Below are 18043 nucleotides of genomic sequence, written 5' to 3'. Positions count from 1 at the left end.
CTGTTTGTGAACCACCTCATTGCTGCTGGATGCAATCTGAAAGGAACGTACGGAATTATCAACATTGTTTGCCCGGTTTTCAACATCCTGGTTTGCTGCCAACCCGAATCAAATTCACATATTTTCCCACAATATTTGATTGGCTCTGTAAAGTTGCGATAGGGTATACAGCATTCCCTCGTGATTCACGAACCTGCTCTCGGAGATTTTGGCAATCCGCGAATGGCATCTGGAGCTCTACACGTCCCCTGCATCGAGAAAAATAAACAAAGTGATGAGTTAAAGTAACGAGAGAAAGTGACGTGAGAAAGTGATGAGATAAGTTTAGTGCATTTATAAACTATAATTTTATACTTTAATGTTATTCTTTTTATTCACTTCATGTTTATTATAATACATTTGTATTGTTTCGTGTTACGATCATTTCCATGTATCCAATAGCTTATTTATGTATTTAAGGCAATTCACTAAAAAGATAGGTTTTTTTTTTATCGGCCAATATCATCCGTGAAATTTGCTGTTCACGAGCCTCTCCGGAACGTATCCCTCACGATGACTTACGTAGTCGAAAATGCGCATTTGACGTACACGATCGAACACGAGGGTACCTAATTAGGAATTACAGTTCACACGAGTTCCAGTTGATGAGCGTGTGAACCCCAAGTATGCGTGCAGGGTTTGGCTCGAATGGGCACTAAAACAATCCCATTGAAATCGTTTTTTAATGCACACCTGTATACAGGCATCCCTCACGTAACGCCACCCACCACTACCCCCCTATAGCGCAAATTCGCAGTTACGCAATTCATCTTTTAGGGACACACTTCGCACGCTTACGCTCTGCGTTTGACAGTTACGTGCTCCGCAAAAAAAATATAATTCCACGATTAAAATTTATAAGTAAAATTTTTTTTAAAAATTCTGACGGTGTCACCTCGCCATGGCAGCGCCCAGTGTCACGTGCTGCGCATAGCCTTCCATGACCTACTGCTGGGCTTTGTTTGCACTACGGAAGCGTTGAAGAATCCCAGAAGTTACTCATTATTAAATAACTGGCCCTCACAACCATTTACGGCCTTTGGCCAGAAATCTCACGAATTTTTTTTCACACAAACGACACATTCACGCAAGCACCCGATGCTCCATTCTGAAGTTTTGAAATGAAACATATTTTGAATTGTATTATGTTTTGAATTAGATAATTGGATTTCTTCATTAAAAGCTTATATCATTTTACATCTGGAATACTTAATTGAAAGCGACATTTCGTGTGAATTTCCTCTCGTCGTTAAGTAGATGGCCTTGCTGGTGGTTTGGTTCGATGCGGACTTTAACCCCCCCCCCCCTCTATAACCCCGCCAAGCGTTGGTTGGATGCTTGGTCCCGGTCACGTGACGCACTTCAACCAATCCGTGGCGCGTTAGTCACAGAATGACAGAATCACAGACCTGGGTGTTTATATATTAGGATCTTTGCAAGTAAGATTTATAATCTTAAATATATAGTTTATTAAACTCCTTATGAAGTATTGTTTTGTAACATTAATAATATTAAGCGTTACATTTGTACACATTTTTGTAAATTCAGAGCTGAAATGAAATTAAATACTTGATTTCTATTGAATAATGCACACCCCCCTTCACCCCATAATAGGTATCTATAGGAAAACAGACTTCGTACAGCGCGATTCCATTTACGCGCTGTTTTCAGGAGTGCATATCGCGCATTACGCGTGAGACACGCGCAATTCCATGATCGTGATTCCGGTTCCAAATGTAAACATTTCCATCGTTTGTCCCAAACAACACACACGACACTGCGAGACATCCCACTCAGCTCTCTCTCCTTCCCCTCCACTCCTCTCCCTCCCTGGAGGGCGCAGATAAGGAGGTAGCTGGGAAATTGGATGGAGATCAGTGTTTGTACGCCAATCTTGAAATGATGCCATCTTCGTCCATTCCTCGCCCCGTCTCGACAAACAGGACCACATACGCCACCGTCACAGGTACCGTGCGTCGCGAGAGGGCCGGGAACTTCACAGCGATGGGTTCCATCTTGGCGTTCCACGGTCGTTACGCCTCGCCCCTCTCGCTATTCTCTTGGGGGGCTCCTAGTGGGCTCTGATGTTGTATGTGTGTATGTGTGTTGAGCTTCTTTTGCACTGTACGTAGCCAACCGTGCTAATCGGAGGTGCGGAGAGGGGCAACACACTAAACACAGAGCAGTTCGAAAGAAATAAGTTTTCAATCTAAATTTAAAAGTGTATAGTTCCATTGGTTTCCTAGTATTGGAAGGAAGAGCATTGCAGACGGCCGCAGAAGCGCATCTAAAAATGGGCAAAGCAGTGACCGTCTTTGTTCGATGGTTAGCCAAAAAGCCGCAGCTGCTGCAAGGATGACCGGAGTTTGTGTGACGGGTTATGCTCATTGAAGAGATCAGCAAGGTAAGAGATGAACCTTGGCAGCGGGGTGCGTAACATCACCAGGTGTTCACGTGAGAGATGTGGGGGGGGAGGGCGGGTGTGAGGAATGTGACGTCGTCTGTGAAGTGACTTCACAAATCAGAAATCTTTATTTGTCACGCTTAACCCGTGTCCATTTCCAGACTCGAGGGTCCAGGACGAAGTGGTGGTGTATGCCGAGGTGACGACTGACCATTTCACCGGAGCTCCTAGAAAATCAATGGAGCCTAACGGGCCCAATACGGTCTACTCAGAGGTCCAGGCCCACAGGCTTTGACAAGACCTCCCTTCAACGAACCTTCACTTCTGCAGCCACAGTGTTTGAGTTTGCTTTTCTTATTGCTCAACTTTAGTTTTTATATTTTTCATATTTCTTTATTTTAGCTTCTGTTTGTCATTGGTTTGATGACTCCATGAATTTGAACTGAATGAAACCTTATTTAATTGTCTACAAAGGCCAGGCATAATTATAATATCCACGTACCTTTTTATTGATTGTATGTATTCAAAGGTCGTTAACCATTTCAAATTCTAGCTTGCTCATGTTGTTGGTTGGGTTCTACATTGTTCATTATTCTGTTCCCAGTCTGGTGAATATATTTTAGATTTCGTTTGTTCTCTTGGGCTTTCACTATCTGAACTGACTGCGATGGATCCGGAAATCTCAGACCGCTCAGTGGTCCTCTTTGATTTATCCCTGCCCCCTCCTGGTCATTCTATTGAACATCAAATTTCATTAGCAAACGCCCAATCGAGTTCTCCACTCGCTGATGACTGTCAACTTCCTGTTGAAGAAGCTACTCAATTATATAACTCTGTTCTATCATAGATCCTGGATCATTTGGCTCCCCTCCAAACCCCTTTGGACATCTTCCTGTCACCCTTCGCCATGACACATTGCAGAATTGATGGCGCAAAAATGTACTGTCCGTAAAGCGGAACGTACTTGGAGGAAGTTCGGCGTCACTATTCGTTATAAAATATTTAAAGGGCAGCTTCTTCTCATAACAACATTGCCTTGGCTAAATCCTCCTACATGGCTGGTCGCATTGCAAATAGTGATAACAATACTCCGACCTTATTTTCCTGTATCAGTCAACTTTTGAATAAGGAACCAAATGGTATTCCCCACTCCTCCGCTGATTTCTGTACCATAATTCAACAGTTTTTTTCACGATAAAATGTCCATTAAACGGTCCAAATGACTGTCTCTTACCTCTGTTCCCTCTCTTTCCTACTTGCCTCCGGCTAAGTTAGAGACCAAACTTTTGACTGAATTTCCCCGCAATTTCAACTGCGGAACTCATCTCTTTATTTGCTGTTTTTCAACCTACCAGCTGTTCACTGGATCCGTTCCCTTAAAGGCTGTTATGGGACAATTCTGTTATACTGAGGCCTTTTATCCTCAGTGTTCTCAACAGTTCCCGCAAAACTGGAACAGTTCCTGACATTTTTAAGATGGCTGAAGTCACCCCACTTTTTACAAAGCTCGGTCTTGATCCCGAGCTTCCAGAAAACTTTCGCCCAATATCGAACCTTCTGTGTTTGTCTAAGATTCTGGAATGAGCTGTGGTCACTCGTTTACATCAATACCTGGCCCCAAACGATCTATTTGACCACTTTTAATCGGGGTTCAAAGCTGTGCATAGCACCAAGACTGCTCTGGTAAGGGTGGTCAATGATTTACTTTTGTCAGCAGATAAAGTCTTTGTCAGCCTCTCATTCTGCGAGACACAAGCGCGACATTCGACTTCATTGATCACGGGGTTCTCCTTGAGCGGCTCTAAGTTTCAATGGGGATCTATGAGCATAGGTCTGTTGTGTTTCCACTCTTACTTAAATAATCTTAGGTACTTCGTCGCAAAGGACGGCTTCAATTCACAAATTAGATCGGTTCTCTGTGGTGTTCCGCAGGGATCTGTGCTTGGCCCTTGTGTATTCTACTCTGACATCTCGGCTTATCCTACCATTGCTATGCAGATGACACGTTTATATGCGGTCAAGAACAGACTATGCAACAGCTTCTTCTGCGCTGTCTGCATCACTCGCAGTAGTGAATTCATGGTTGCGCCAAAACTTTTTGCAACTCAACGGCGACAAGACCTAAGCCCTATTTATCGGCTCCCCTCTGTATCTTTCTAAAATTGGGTTCGCCTAGTTTGTTGAATGATGGTCACGATGTCTGTCCCGCACGGGAGGTTAGAAATCTCGGTGTTCAGTTTGACTCATCATTATCCTATTATCCTTTGAGGCACATATATCTAAGGTGGTTAAAATCTCCTTTACCCCCAAAGAAATATTGCCAGAATGCATCGCTTCCTGTCACCTGCTGACCTGGAGAGGACTGGTCCATGTTTCTGTGTTTTCCCGACTCGACTACTTCAACGCCTTACTGGTTGGGATTCCGAGCAAAGTATTGAACAGACTGCAGCTTGTTCAGAATGCCACTACTTATAGGTACACCATTCCGTGAACACATTACACCAGTGCTCTTTTCATTGGCTACCAGTCAAATTCGGAGTGGATTTTAAGACACTGCTATTGACCTATGAGGCTTTAAAAGGGCTCACCCCACATTACTTGCAAGAACTAATACATTTCTATATTCCATCAAGGTCCTTAAGATATTTTGATCTCCAACTACTCAGCAATTACAGGTCTTTTGATGATCAGGCTTTTCTTAGCGTAGCACCCAAGCTATGGAACGACTTGCCAATTGAAATCAGGCAATCAGAGTCGGTAGATGTTTTTAAGTCTACTTTGAAAACCCATCTCTTTAAACTGCCACTCTTCAGTTTGGTCAGTTGCCCTGGTTCTGTTTTTGTTTTCTGCTTTTTCATGCATTGTGCATTGGGATCCTAGGATGGAATGCGCATTATACATTTGAATGATTGTGGATATGAGGCAAATTGGCCTCTAGCTCTTCAAGTCACTTGTATCACCCTTCATCAACATAATGAAGGAAGAATCAGAGGAAGTCCATAGTGCCTGTATCACTACTATGAGGCCAGGGCAGTGAGCAGGGCAGCTAGGGACTATACAGTAAACCCTCTCTATTCGCGAGGGATACGTTCTTGAAAATGCTCTCGAATCCAGAATTCCTGAGCGCAGAAACATTATTCACAATGAGGGCAGCCGAGGTTTCAGCGGGCAGCCGAGGGCGCGTGCCTAATTTTCGCAGACCGTTTCAAATTTAACAACATTCTGCGCACACCTCCCCGGTGTCGATGGTCTGTAGACACTACGTAGTACACAGTTCGCGAATACCGGAGTCCGGTGGGTCACAAATAAGCAATTTGTATACATTTAGAAACTCGCGAATATGCCAAACTCTATAGAACTCGCGTATCACGAGGGTTTACTGTATATGAAAAGCTACAATCGAGGGCTGTGTACAATAATTATAAATGTATCACGATGCAATTGTACAAATCTGACTTTTGTGTCATATTTCCGAGGTACAGGCCAGGGTCAAGGGTTGGGGTCCATAGTAAACTTGACTTACATGGGCAAATGGATTTACATGGTCAAATGCATTCCCAGAGTAAACTGGGCTTCCATTTTTCATATTCTTGGTTCTTTCGGTAAAATCACGTTGAAGGGAAACAATAAAATAATAATATATATAAAACAATAAAATTCTCACGACGTTTCGACTGTAACGCAAACAGTCATCATCAGGTGTTATCACACCTGATGATGACTGTATATATTATATATTATTATTTTATTGTTCCCTTCAACGTGACTTTACTGAAAGAACCAAGAATATGAATCACTGCAGTCACGAAAGCTTTAAATCAAAATTTGGGCTTCCATTGTAAACTTGATTCCCATGGTAAACTGAACTCCCACGGTAAACTGGAATTCCATGATAAACTGGAATTCCATGGTAAACGGGACTCCCATAAATTGTATTTGGCTCGTATAGCCTTAAATTTTGATTGAAAGCTTTCGTGACTGCAGTAATTCATATTCTTAGCTCTTTCGGTAAAGTCACATTGAAGGGAAACAATTAAATAATAATATATATAAAACAATAAAAATTCTCACGACGTTTCGACCATAACACAAACGGTCGTCATCAGGTGTGTCGGTTTGCATAAATTTATTTATTTTTAAACGGTGTATTTATTTATTTAGAAAAAAAAGTCAGCGCCACGCGCAGCGATTTGGCAGTTTGTTTAGAAGGACTAGTCCATCTATGTTCTGAAAAGAGGAGGGGGGAGACGAAAAATTAATGTATGCTGTCTGAAAGCCACTGTAAGCGTGAACATTCAATTAAGACCTGAAATGATTTATCAAATCTTTCCAATGATTGCTAAGCCAGAATCCATCTTTTCGGTTGAAATTGTCTCTGTGCTTATATATGTGGATAGCCTCATGAACGAATCTCTCATGGTAGCCAGATGGCTTACAAAGAACCTCTGTCTTGGAAAAGTCAATGTCATGTGAGCCTACTGAATTATAACAATGATCTGCCACGGCCGAGGTGTTGGTCCTACCGTGTTTAAGGTCTGCTTTGTCTTCACGAATGCGGTTCGAGACATGGTGTTTGGTTTCTCCAATGTAACTACTACCACAGAGGCAACTTAGTTTGTAGACACCAGGGTACTGTATGTCCGGAATCACATCTTTTACAGACAGAACCAGATCACGGATTTTATGTAATGTGTTGAAACGGACCTGGATCTTGTGTTTATTCAAAATTTTGGAGATATTTTTTCGTGATCCCCGCAATGTAGGGTAAAGTGATGGTTTTGAAAGGCTCCTCAAGAGGGTCCTTCTTCATGGTTTGAGTGATAGCTTTGCGGATTGTATAGTCGGAGTAACCATTAGCCTTAAGAGCTTGGTGTACGTGCTTGAGCTCACTGCCTATGTGTTCCTGGTCGGATATGCTTTGGGCTCTATGATACAGAGTCTTGATGAGAGAATTCTTCTGTGATGGATGGTGGTGGGAATCCGGTTTCAGATAAGCATCCGTAAGGGTAGCTTTCCTGTAGCCAGAGTAGCTCATTGAACCATCAGGTCTCTTTTTAATTAGGACATCCAAAAAAGGTAGCTTGCCATCTTTTTCGACTTCCATGGTAAATCTGATGGCTGGGTGTATGGAATTGATGTGGTCGAAGAATTGGTCTAGAGCAGGCCGGCCATGTGGCCAGAAGACAAAAGTGTCATCCACGTACTTCTTCCATAAGGTTGGGCGCAGAGTGGCAGTCTGGATGGCATCAGTCTCAAATTTCTCCATGAAAATGTTAGCTATAACCGGAGATAGAGGGGAGCCCATTGGGGTGCCCTCAGTTTGTTTGTAGAAAGTTCCATTCCAAGTGAAGTATGTATTGGTTAAACAGTGTCTCACCAGGGGGGTACCTCAGTGTTTAGTCCTTGATGAACCAAGTCTTCAATTATTGCGATGGTGTCAGGTACAGGAACCTTGGTGAATAAGGAAACTACATCAAAACTGACAAGCAGGTTGTCTGGGGATAGGGAAATACCCTTGATTGTCGATACCAGGTGAGTAGAATTTTGTACCGCAGAGGTGGTTTTTCCAGTGAAAGGACGCAGGATTCAGACAAAAAATGAGCCAGTTTGTAGGTGGGGGAGTTGATAGTAGAGACGATGGGACGAAGGGGTGTATCTACTTTATGTATTTTTGGTAAGCCGTATAATCTTGGTGGCCTGGCAGCAGAAGGTTTCAACGAAAACTCTTAGATTGATCAATTAATGCGGTTGAATCAGAAATTATTTTGTTGGTTTGTGTGATGAGGCTGTTGGTGGGATCTCTTTTTATTTTTGTATAACTACCATCGTCGAGTAATTCTTTAATTTTGTTGTTGTATTCTATTTTATCCATGATGACAGTAGCATTGCCCTTGTCAGCTGAGAGGACTACAATATCATCCCTCTTTTTTAATTTATATAATTCAAAACGCTCATCTTTGCTGAGGTTGCTAGCTGGCATCTTAGCATTTTTGAGGGTTGCAGTGATTTCAGATCTTGCTACGTCTGCAGCGATGTATTTAACCTCCTCTTCAACAAAAGACCGGACCCACACACCAAAAAGTTAGACGTTAACAAAGTCGTAATTAATCGCTGTAACAGTTCTATTTCCAATGGTCTGAAATCCGTTTTAGCTAAAGGTCTAAACTTTGCAGTCACACCTAAACACATACCAGTTAATGATATAATTGCCCAAGTAGATGTTGCTGTCAGTGGCCTGGGTCACATCGCTGCAGACGTAGCAAGATCTGAAATCGCTGCAACCCTCAAAAACGCTAAGATGCCAGCTAGCAACCTCAGCAAAGATGAGCGTTTTGAATTATATAAATTTAAAAAGAGGGATGATATTGTAGTCCTCTCAGCTGACAAGGGCAATGCTACTGTCATCATGGATAAAATAGAATACAACAACAAAATTAAAGAATTACTCTACGATGGTAGTTATACAAAAATAAAAAGAGATCCCACCAACAGCCTCATCACACAAACCAACAAAATAATTTCTGATTCAACCGCATTAATTGATCAATCTAAACAGTTTTCGTTGAAACCTTCTGCTGCCAGGCCACCAAGATTATACGGCTTACCAAAAATACATAAAGTAGATACACCCCTTCGTCCCATCGTCTCTACTATCAACTCCCCCACCTACAAACTGGCTCATTTTTTGTCTGAAATCCTGCGTCCTTTCACTGGAAAAACCACCTCTGCGGTACAAAATTCTACTCACCTGGTATCGACAATCAAGGGTATTTCCCTATCCCCAGACGACCTGCTTGTCAGTTTTGATGTAGTTTCCTTATTCACCAAGGTTCCTGTACCTGACACCATCGCAATAATTGAAGACTTGGTTCATCAAGGACTAAACACTGAGGTACCCCCCCTGGTGAGACACTGTTTAACCAATACATACTTCACTTGGAATGGAACTTTCTACAAACAAACTGAGGGCACCCCAATGGGCTCCCCCCTATCTCCGGTTATAGCTAACATTTTCATGGAGAAATTTGAGACTGACGCCATCCAGACTGCCACTCTGCGCCCAACCTTATGGAAGAGGTACGTGGATGACACTTGTGTCATCTGGCCACATGGCCGGCCTGCTCTAGACCAATTCTTCGACCACATCAATTACATACACCCAGCCATCAGATTTACCATGGAAGTCGAAAAAGATGGCAAGCTACCTTTTTTGGATGTCCTAATTAAAAAGAGACCTGATGGTTCAATGAGCTACTCTGTCTACAGGAAAGCTACCCATACGGATGCTTATCTGAAACCGGATTCCCACCACCATCCATCACAGAAGAATTCTCTCATCAAGACTCTGTATCATAGAGCCCAATGCATATCCGACCAGGAACACATAGGCAGTGAGCTCAAGCACGTACACCAAGCTCTTAAGGCTAATGGTTACTCCGACTATACAATCCGCAAAGCTATAACTCAAACCATGAAGAAGGACCCTCTTGAGGAGCCTTTCAAAACCATCACTTTACCCTACATTGCGGGGATCACAAAAAAGATCTCCAAAATTTTGAATAAACACAAGATCCAGGTCCATTTCAACACATTACATAAAATCCGTGATCTGGTTCTGTCTGTAAAAGATGTGATTCCGGACATACAGTACCCTGGTGTCTACAAACTAAGTTGCCTCTGTGGTAGTAGTTACATTGGAGAAACCAAACACCATGTCTCGGACCGCATTCGTGAAGACAAAGCAGACCTTAAACACGGTAGGACCAACACCTCGGCCGTGGCAGATCATTGTTATAATTCAGTAGGCTCACATGACATTGACTTTTCCAAGACAGAGGTTCTTTGTAAGCCATCTGGCTACCATGAGAGATTCGTTCATGAGGCTATCCACATATATAAGCACAGAGACAATTTCAACCGAGAAGATGGATTCTGGCTTAGCAATCATTGGAAAGATTTGATAAACCATTTCAGGTCTTAATTGAATGTTCACGCTTACAGTGGCTTTCAGACAGCATACATTAATTTTTCGTCTCCCCCCTCCTCTTTTCAGAACATAGATGGACTAGTCCTTCTAAACAAACTGCCAAATCGCTGCGCGTGGCGCTGACGTTTTGTTTTCTAAATAAATAAATACACCGTTTAAAAATAAATTTATGCAAACCGACACCTGATGACGACCGTTTGTGTTATGGTCGAAACGTCGTGAGAATTTTTATTGTTATATATTTTATTATTATTTAATTGTTTCCCTTCAACGTGACTTTACCGAAAGAGCTAAGAATATCGTATAGCCTTGTCTGTTTGCATATTAGTACAATATTCTGTTACATGTCTGATGTTTTATTTCTAATTTCTATGAATGCTACTCTTTATTTCACTCTTGCAAATAAAAAAACGAAACAATGTTTTCTCTTACCAGGTAAGGCCCACTGAGCTATGCAGCTTTTTCAGAAGTCTCCTGGCCACAATTGATATCTCAGCGAAGTGGCTCATCATACGGGAATGCGAAGCAGCCAAATGCTCTAAACGCTTGTTTGAGACTTATGTCCTGGTATCTGGAGTCCTCACCCCTGGTTACACAACAATCGACCTGAAACAACTGAATAATTTTGCCCACTCGCTCATCATTTCAGTCGTGCGCTCGCTCAACCAGTCGCTCGCCCACTCGTCCATTCACTCACTTACCCACAGACTCACCCACGCATTCACTGACTCTAGCAAATGAGCCTCACATCCTGGTCTCTGGAGTTCTCACCTGGTTGAACTTAAAATCATCTTGAAACCATACTTGCCGGTTCGGCTAACTGCAACTTTTGTTTGTGTTGCTGCTCGCGCAGCAGCATGGGTACCCCCCGTGTGTAAGAGAGCTGGGAAATTGGCTAAACAGAACCATCATCCGTGTAACAAATCAAATTAACTCAACGCTAAAACCGTGGTGAACAATTTTTGCGTTTCTGGATGGATAGAGGGAGGTGGGGTGGGAAGGGGGAGGTGGGAGGAGATTTAACAAAAAAATTGCAGCAATATTTAACTGCTGTGCCAGGAGACTGGAATCGAACTGGTGACCTTAGGCATTGCAAGGTTCAGCGCACTGTCCACTGTAGAAGCAATCTAATATGCACGAGTGATAATAAACAAAAAGCTATACTTTTATTTTACCAAGTAAGGCACACTGAGCCATATAACTCTGTTTTTAAAGCGACCTGGCCACAAGTGATCACACAAAGAAGTGGCTTATCATCATCTTTTGTGTAAATGTATAGCAGCCAAATATTCTAAACGCGTGATGTTGATAAATAACGTGGAGGAAAACACCGGAGGAACCGGGTTAAAAAAAATCCACGCGACCACGGGGAGAGAGAGAGAGACGCAAACTCCAAATATCCCGCAGGCGTCAGGGTCGGCATCGAACTCCACGACCTTCTGTATACCAGGCGAGGTAGTTAATATATAGCCACTGTGATCTATCAATCGAAGGAAAGCTTCACCGAGTCTCGAGACCCTTTTTTTGTTTTCAGGAGGGTGCTGCCACATTGGGATGTTTGGCCAGTGCCTGTTTTTTTTTTAAGTCGCGATTTGTGCAATGGGGAGGAGTAATTTGGTAAAAGACGGAGAGACTGAGCGTGGTCGTGGTGGTGGTGGTGCCGCGAGGACTGGAGTGTGTGAACACCCCCGCGTCAAGATGCTCATTTCGTATCAAGCGGCAACACTCCTCGCTGTTCAAGAGTTGAGCGATTCGTCAGATTGGCCAGCAGGTGGCGTGATATTGCTTAATACAGGGGGTCGGTAAACTACGGTTCTGTAGCCGCAAGGGGGCTCTTTATGAACTGCTTCGTGACTATTAAGGACCACCGTTTCCCATTCACATGCACTGCGGCTCTTGAAATGTCGAGTTTCTTACCGATTTCGAAAAAAAATGCCCTTTATAGTTATGTTGGCTGACGACCTCTGGCTTAGTAGGACATTACAGCCAGAATCAAAATGTGTATTTATACTGGAGGAATCCGATTTCTAGATTTGAAGCTTTCGTGACTGCAAGGATTCATACTCTTTGGTTTTCACGTGAGTAAAAAAATAAATAAAACAAATGAAAACTAAATTAAATGACGACGTTTCGGGTGCAACACAAGCGTCCTTCTTCATGTGGGGACAACGTAGCGAAAGCACAAACGCTTAATAAGTGTGTCTCAGAGATGGTTGTGACGAGGGATTATATAGTCGCGGGGCATGGAGAGGGGGGGGGGGGCATGGTGAGTGTGGGGGCGGAGTGTGGGCTAGGAGGTGAGTAGGAATCCGATTATTTCACAAATGGTCAGTAGGGATGGGTCAGAACGTTACAACAACAAACAATACAAAAAAAATCCCAGGATAGGACTGTGGGATTCGAGGTTCAAGTTACTTCTTTGTGACCCAGTGGGAACTCGAGAGAGCACAGGATAGGAGTCCCATTTGCTCGAGCAGGTGTCGGCAACCTTCCAAAGGAGGGGAGAGATTCATTTTTTGGCTTTTGTCTTTGATCAGAATAGTTCGAGAGCCGCATCGCACACAGAGAGAGAGGGAGCTGCGTGTGCACAGACACAACAGTGGGTACACGGCAGGCGACACATTCTCACTTAAACAAAATAGGTGATGGAATAAACCGCGTCTATTTAAACGTGATTTGGAGCTTTCGTGACCACAGGAATTACTTTTTGGTTCTTTTGGTAAAGTCACGTAGAAAGAACATAAATTAAATACTAGAATACGCATTCTATTTTATTTTGGTGTTGTATATATAGGTGTTATGAAATTGATGAAAATAATGAAAATTAAATTAAATTTACATAATTTATCAGAAATTATGTGAATAAATGTAATTATGCGCATAAATTATGCTGATTCGAGGGGTAATCGTATTAATTTATGCGAGTGGGCGTGGTTATGATAATGCAGGTCGTTATGGATTATCAGGTCGAGCCTCGGTGACGAGGATTGTGTTATGAATTGGAACAACGCAATTAATCGTATGCAGTGACGCAGGCGTTGTGAGCGCGAATGAGAGAGAGTCGATTCTACTCTGCTCTTTAATTCCGTATTATCGATAAGGATACCATTACTCTCGATTGAACATTATGAATTATGTGTTATGGATTATGTGTGGTGATAGTGTGCTTATGATAGGTCCCCAAGATTCAGATCTCATTCGCAGAACAATATTATGCAGAATTTCAGGAAGAATCACACACAAACCTGCTTTAATCAATTGTATTTCCTAGCTAACTTTAATTTTTGGATATGAAAACTCTCGATCTTGGAATTTCAACACAGCGTTAACATGATACCATCACGATTGCGTTGTTTCACCTCGATAGCGGCACCTGTGGTTAATTCCCGACGCGTAACGCAATCGATCGGTTGTTGAGAGAGAGATTAAAAACATGCGAACTATTCTATCAAAACCTTAACCTTATAATATGCAAACTCGTATTCTTGAATTGTTACACAACACGGCACTCGGTCTTTGATTCGTATCCAATCCTTAACACATTTTCTTGTCGCGTTGTTAACAGTAGGACGACTGATTATTATGCAACTCAATGACAGCAGTATTTTTCGTTATGAATTGATTTTTAATGCACCACCTTGGAGTGGCAACCCTTCTTGATTATCCCGATATGCGTATCGTGTGTCTTCGTTATCACTGGTTCAATTCTTTGCGTAAAGCAGACGCCGAGATTAGCATCTCTTGTGTCCAAAATGTGTTTCCTGTGTGTTGCGGCGCGGTGGGGAGTGAGGGAGAGTGTGTGGGAGGGGCATACGAACGGCTTGTCACAGTTTCTGTCCACAGCTGGCTGAATGAGTCAGCACGACGCTCGCCGTCGTGCGCCGATGGGTGTTGAGTGCGGGGCCGCTGCCCTCTCAACCCTGGTGACGCGAAGTTGCGCGCTGTGGCACGCTGGTGGCACGCTGGTGGCACGCTGTTGGCACGCGCTGGTGCTGATGCTGGTGCTGATGGCACGCTGGTGGCGCGCGCTCCCTCTCCTTGAAGATGCGCGAACGCGCCCGTGCTGGTTCGCTGACAGCAGTTTCTCTCCACTGCTGGATGAGCTGCTGCACGCTCTTGCTTGGCGTTGCTGGCCGCGCTCTTTCCGTTGCTGTAGTATCTGACGCTGCGCTCGCGGGTGACAGGTCAAGTTTTCTTCTGCTGAGTGAGCCGAGTCGCACGCGCTCTCTTTGTTGAGGTTGTTGGCGGCTCTCTGACAGCAGGTTTCCTCCACTGCTGTATGACTCAAGTCGCACGCGCTTGGTCGCTGGTTTGCTGAAGTTGTTGGCGGCTGTCCAAGCTTTTCCGCTGCTGGTTGAGCCACGTTGCACGTGCTTTCTCTGTGGAGATGCTCGAGCGCTCTCAGCGCTGATTCGCTGGTACTTTGTAGGCGGCTGGCCAAGCTTTTTCTTCTGTTGAGTGAGTTGATTCGCACGTGCTCTCTCTCTGTTGAAGTGCGTGAACGCGCCCGTGCTGGTTCGCTGACAGCAGGTTTCCTCCACTGCTGTATGACTCACTTTTGTTGATCCATCGCGACTCAGCGATCCTCGCTACTCAGCAAGGCTCGGAGCCAGCCGCTCCATGCGACTGCTCGTCCTGTGGACGTCTTGACTCGCTGATCTGTCTTGACTGACTTAACTGAACTTTTTGAAAATGCGCTGACCGTTATATTCAAAGACATTCTTCTTTCTGTGCAGTGAAGGGGGGGGGGGCGTGGTCTGTGTGTGTGTGAGTTCGTGTGTGTGTACAGATGGCTCCTGCGATAACGATCTGTTTGCCCAGGCTTTAAATTCCTCTCTCGCGCTCTGCGGGAGAGACAAAGGTGGTCGGGAGTACCTATCTCTTTATACTTTCGACTTTATATTTCTCAAATACCATTTGGTCCCATGTTCGCCAAGACTCGTGTTTGTAACTACGTCCTCCCGACACCCCTCTCGGTTTACCGAGGTTCGCATTGTTATGATGGAATTATTAAAAAGAAAAATAATTTTCATCCTGAGTTTAAGAGGTCCGTTTCTTGATTGTTGGAATCCATATCCCTTGGTTCTGTAAGGTTCTGTAATGGAATGTCGTGTAAGGTGAACACGTTATTCTTAATTTTATGTGTGACTGATGTGTAGCCACTTCTTTAACTTAAAAACGTGTTCGCTGGCTGTTGTGTGTGTTTTCTCATTAACCCGTCTGGCTAGCTCCAGATGGCCCCTCGTGATAAGGTGTGGTTCCTGCTTCTCCGCGCTGCGAGAGAGACAAAGGTGGTCGGGGTTGCTTGGGATATTGTTTAAACTCTTTCGCAAGTTTGCCCGTTGTCTCATTCCTTCTCGAAAACCTTTGATGTGACTCTGTATTTTGTCTCCAAGATTTGTTTTAACAGTAAAAGTATTAAAGGTGAAAATCATTTGATAGCGAATTAATTATTGGATAATAATTCACTGATGTATCTGGTGGCCTGGTCTTAATTGGAGTGAGCGCGAGGGCCGCTAACTTTAGCTTATTCTTGTTATTGCATTTTAAATTTTAACCGTTGTTTTAATGACAAAGGGGGAAAAAAATATGGTTTAACCCTTGGGCGTCCTCGTTTCTGGCTTGCGGAGGGCTTCCCTCTGCGTGACTTCCCTTAGGGCACATCAAATTCTTGTTCATCTGGAGATCTTCGCAGATAACTGCTAACATCCTCGCCTCGAGAGTTTTATTATTTCTTTATTTATTAATGGCCTGTTTATGATCGACATCTGGTTTTTCGTGTGCCTGGCTTACGGGTTTTATTGATTTTTTTTGTTTGTTTAAAAAAATATGATATATATAACGGCAAATATTATTGTTAATATCAATTTGTAAAAGGCTCATATACAACATTGGTAAGTGAGTGAATGGACGAGTGGGTGAGCGAGTAGTTGATTGAGCGCACGATTGAGATGATGAGTGGGTAAATGATTCAGTTTCAAGTTGACTCTTGTTCAACCAGGGTGAATCTCAATGTGTCTCAATTAACAGCGTCTATTCTATAGTGACCCATTCCCCGCCGTATTAAATGCATTGCTTATTATTTTTGCGCTAAAATACGCTTTCAAATGTAAGTTATAAAAAAACTAAAACCAAAGAGCCACCGCATGCTGGAGTGACCTGGGGCACGGAGTCTGCTGACAGTCGGGGGTCGATGATTGCCTCTGCGGTGATCCCAAGCGAGTACATTTTGCCGAGTCAAATTGTTTTCGGAGTTGGGAAAGTTTGGATCGTGACGCCGACACGCAGTGGCCCCACCACCACCACCACCACGACCACGCTCATTCTCTCCGTCTTTTACCAAATTACGGGGTCTTTAACGTGCCCTGCGAAGCGTGGATGTTTCTCCCGGCCCACCGGGATTTCCCCCCCCCCGCTCCTCTCCGTCAAGCGTTTAGAGTATTTGGCTGCTTGATGAATGTCCACACGATGATGAGCCACACACTTCGTTGCGCTATCATTTGTGGCCAAGGTCGCTTCTGAAAACTAGCTCAGTGGGCCTTACCCGGTAAAATCATTAATGAATACATTAAGTTTTGATTTAAAGCTTTCGTGACTGCAGTGATTCATATTCTTGGTTCTTTCGGTAAAGTCACCACGTAGAAGGGGAAACAATAAAATAATAAAATATATATAAAACAATAAAATTCTCACAACGTTTCGACTGTAACACAAACAGTCATCATCAGGTGTGAAAACCAACGGCAAGAAACATTTGAAAAAGTGGCGGTTTGTATTTATTTATTTATTTTTAAAATCACTATCCGTGGCGCTAACGTTTAAAAATAAATAAATACAAACCGCCACTTCTTTCAAATGTTTCTTGCCGTTGGTTTTCACACCTGATGATGACTGTTTGTGTTACAGTCGAAACGTCGTGATAATTTTATTGTTTTATGTATATTTTATTATTTTATTGTTTCCCTTCAACGTGACTTTACCGAAAGAACCAATAATATAATACATTAAGGGTTAGTATTGCTCCAATTCTAGATTTGAAGCTTTCGTGACTGCAAGGATCCATACTCTTTGGTTCTATTCGATAAAGTCACGTTGTTTTATTTTTTTTTACCTACGTGACTTTACCGAATAGAACCAAAGAGTATAGTATTCCTCCAGTATAAATAAATGTTCTCATTCTATATTATGATTACACACACAAAGACACATTGTGTGTGTCTCTCTCTGCATGTGTATCTGCCTGTTGTTTCCGTGCCTGTGTTTTATCGTTCATTCTTTACCTGACGATGGTTGCTTGCGTCGCAATCGAAACGTCGTATTCTATTACTATTTGATTTTACTTTCTACGTGACTTTACCGAAAGAACCAAAGAGTAATTCCTGCAGTCACGAAAGCTTCGAGTCTAGATGAATATTGTTGCCGTTATAACACCCCCGCAGTGTTTATCTGGGCGGCCGCTGGAATGCTAACCGCGGACCTCTGCAACAAGCGGCCGTGTCGCTGTCCGAGGCAAAGGCGCAGCCCCTGCAATTGCTGGCTTCACTGCGAGCACAAGGGCATCCACTGGAGGGTGTTTGGCCTACTCTTCCACTCTGGCCGTATGTACGTCTTGG

The 18043-nt window shown here is 43.3% G+C and overlaps 2 protein-coding genes across 4 annotated transcripts in view; one reads left to right on the top strand and one right to left on the bottom strand.

Annotated features, from left to right (window-relative positions):
- Positions 1–3671, top strand: part of LOC116954995 (uncharacterized) — a 41152-nt gene extending 37481 nt beyond the window's left edge. For all 3 annotated transcript variants that reach the window (XM_032975912.2, XM_032975913.2, XM_076052696.1), the window contains 2 exons: positions 1883–2005; positions 2605–3671. In XM_032975912.2, coding sequence (XP_032831803.2) covers positions 1883–2005; positions 2605–2738 — 257 coding nt within the window. In that variant the 3' untranslated portion in view covers positions 2739–3671. The remainder of the gene's footprint in view (positions 1–1882; positions 2006–2604) is intronic.
- DUT (deoxyuridine triphosphatase) overlaps positions 1–18043 on the bottom strand; it is a 272920-nt gene that overhangs the window by 209429 nt on the left and 45448 nt on the right. The gene's annotated exons all lie outside the window — the stretch shown is intronic.

Source organism: Petromyzon marinus, chromosome 57, assembly GCF_048934315.1.
Source record: "Petromyzon marinus isolate PM22_M1 ecotype Great Lakes invasive population chromosome 57, UKy_Petmar_22M1.pri1.0, whole genome shotgun sequence".
Taxonomy (NCBI): Eukaryota; Metazoa; Chordata; class Hyperoartia; order Petromyzontiformes; family Petromyzontidae; genus Petromyzon; species Petromyzon marinus.
Note: the sequence above shows the minus strand (reverse complement) of the source record. Positions and strands in the feature narration are given on the sequence as shown.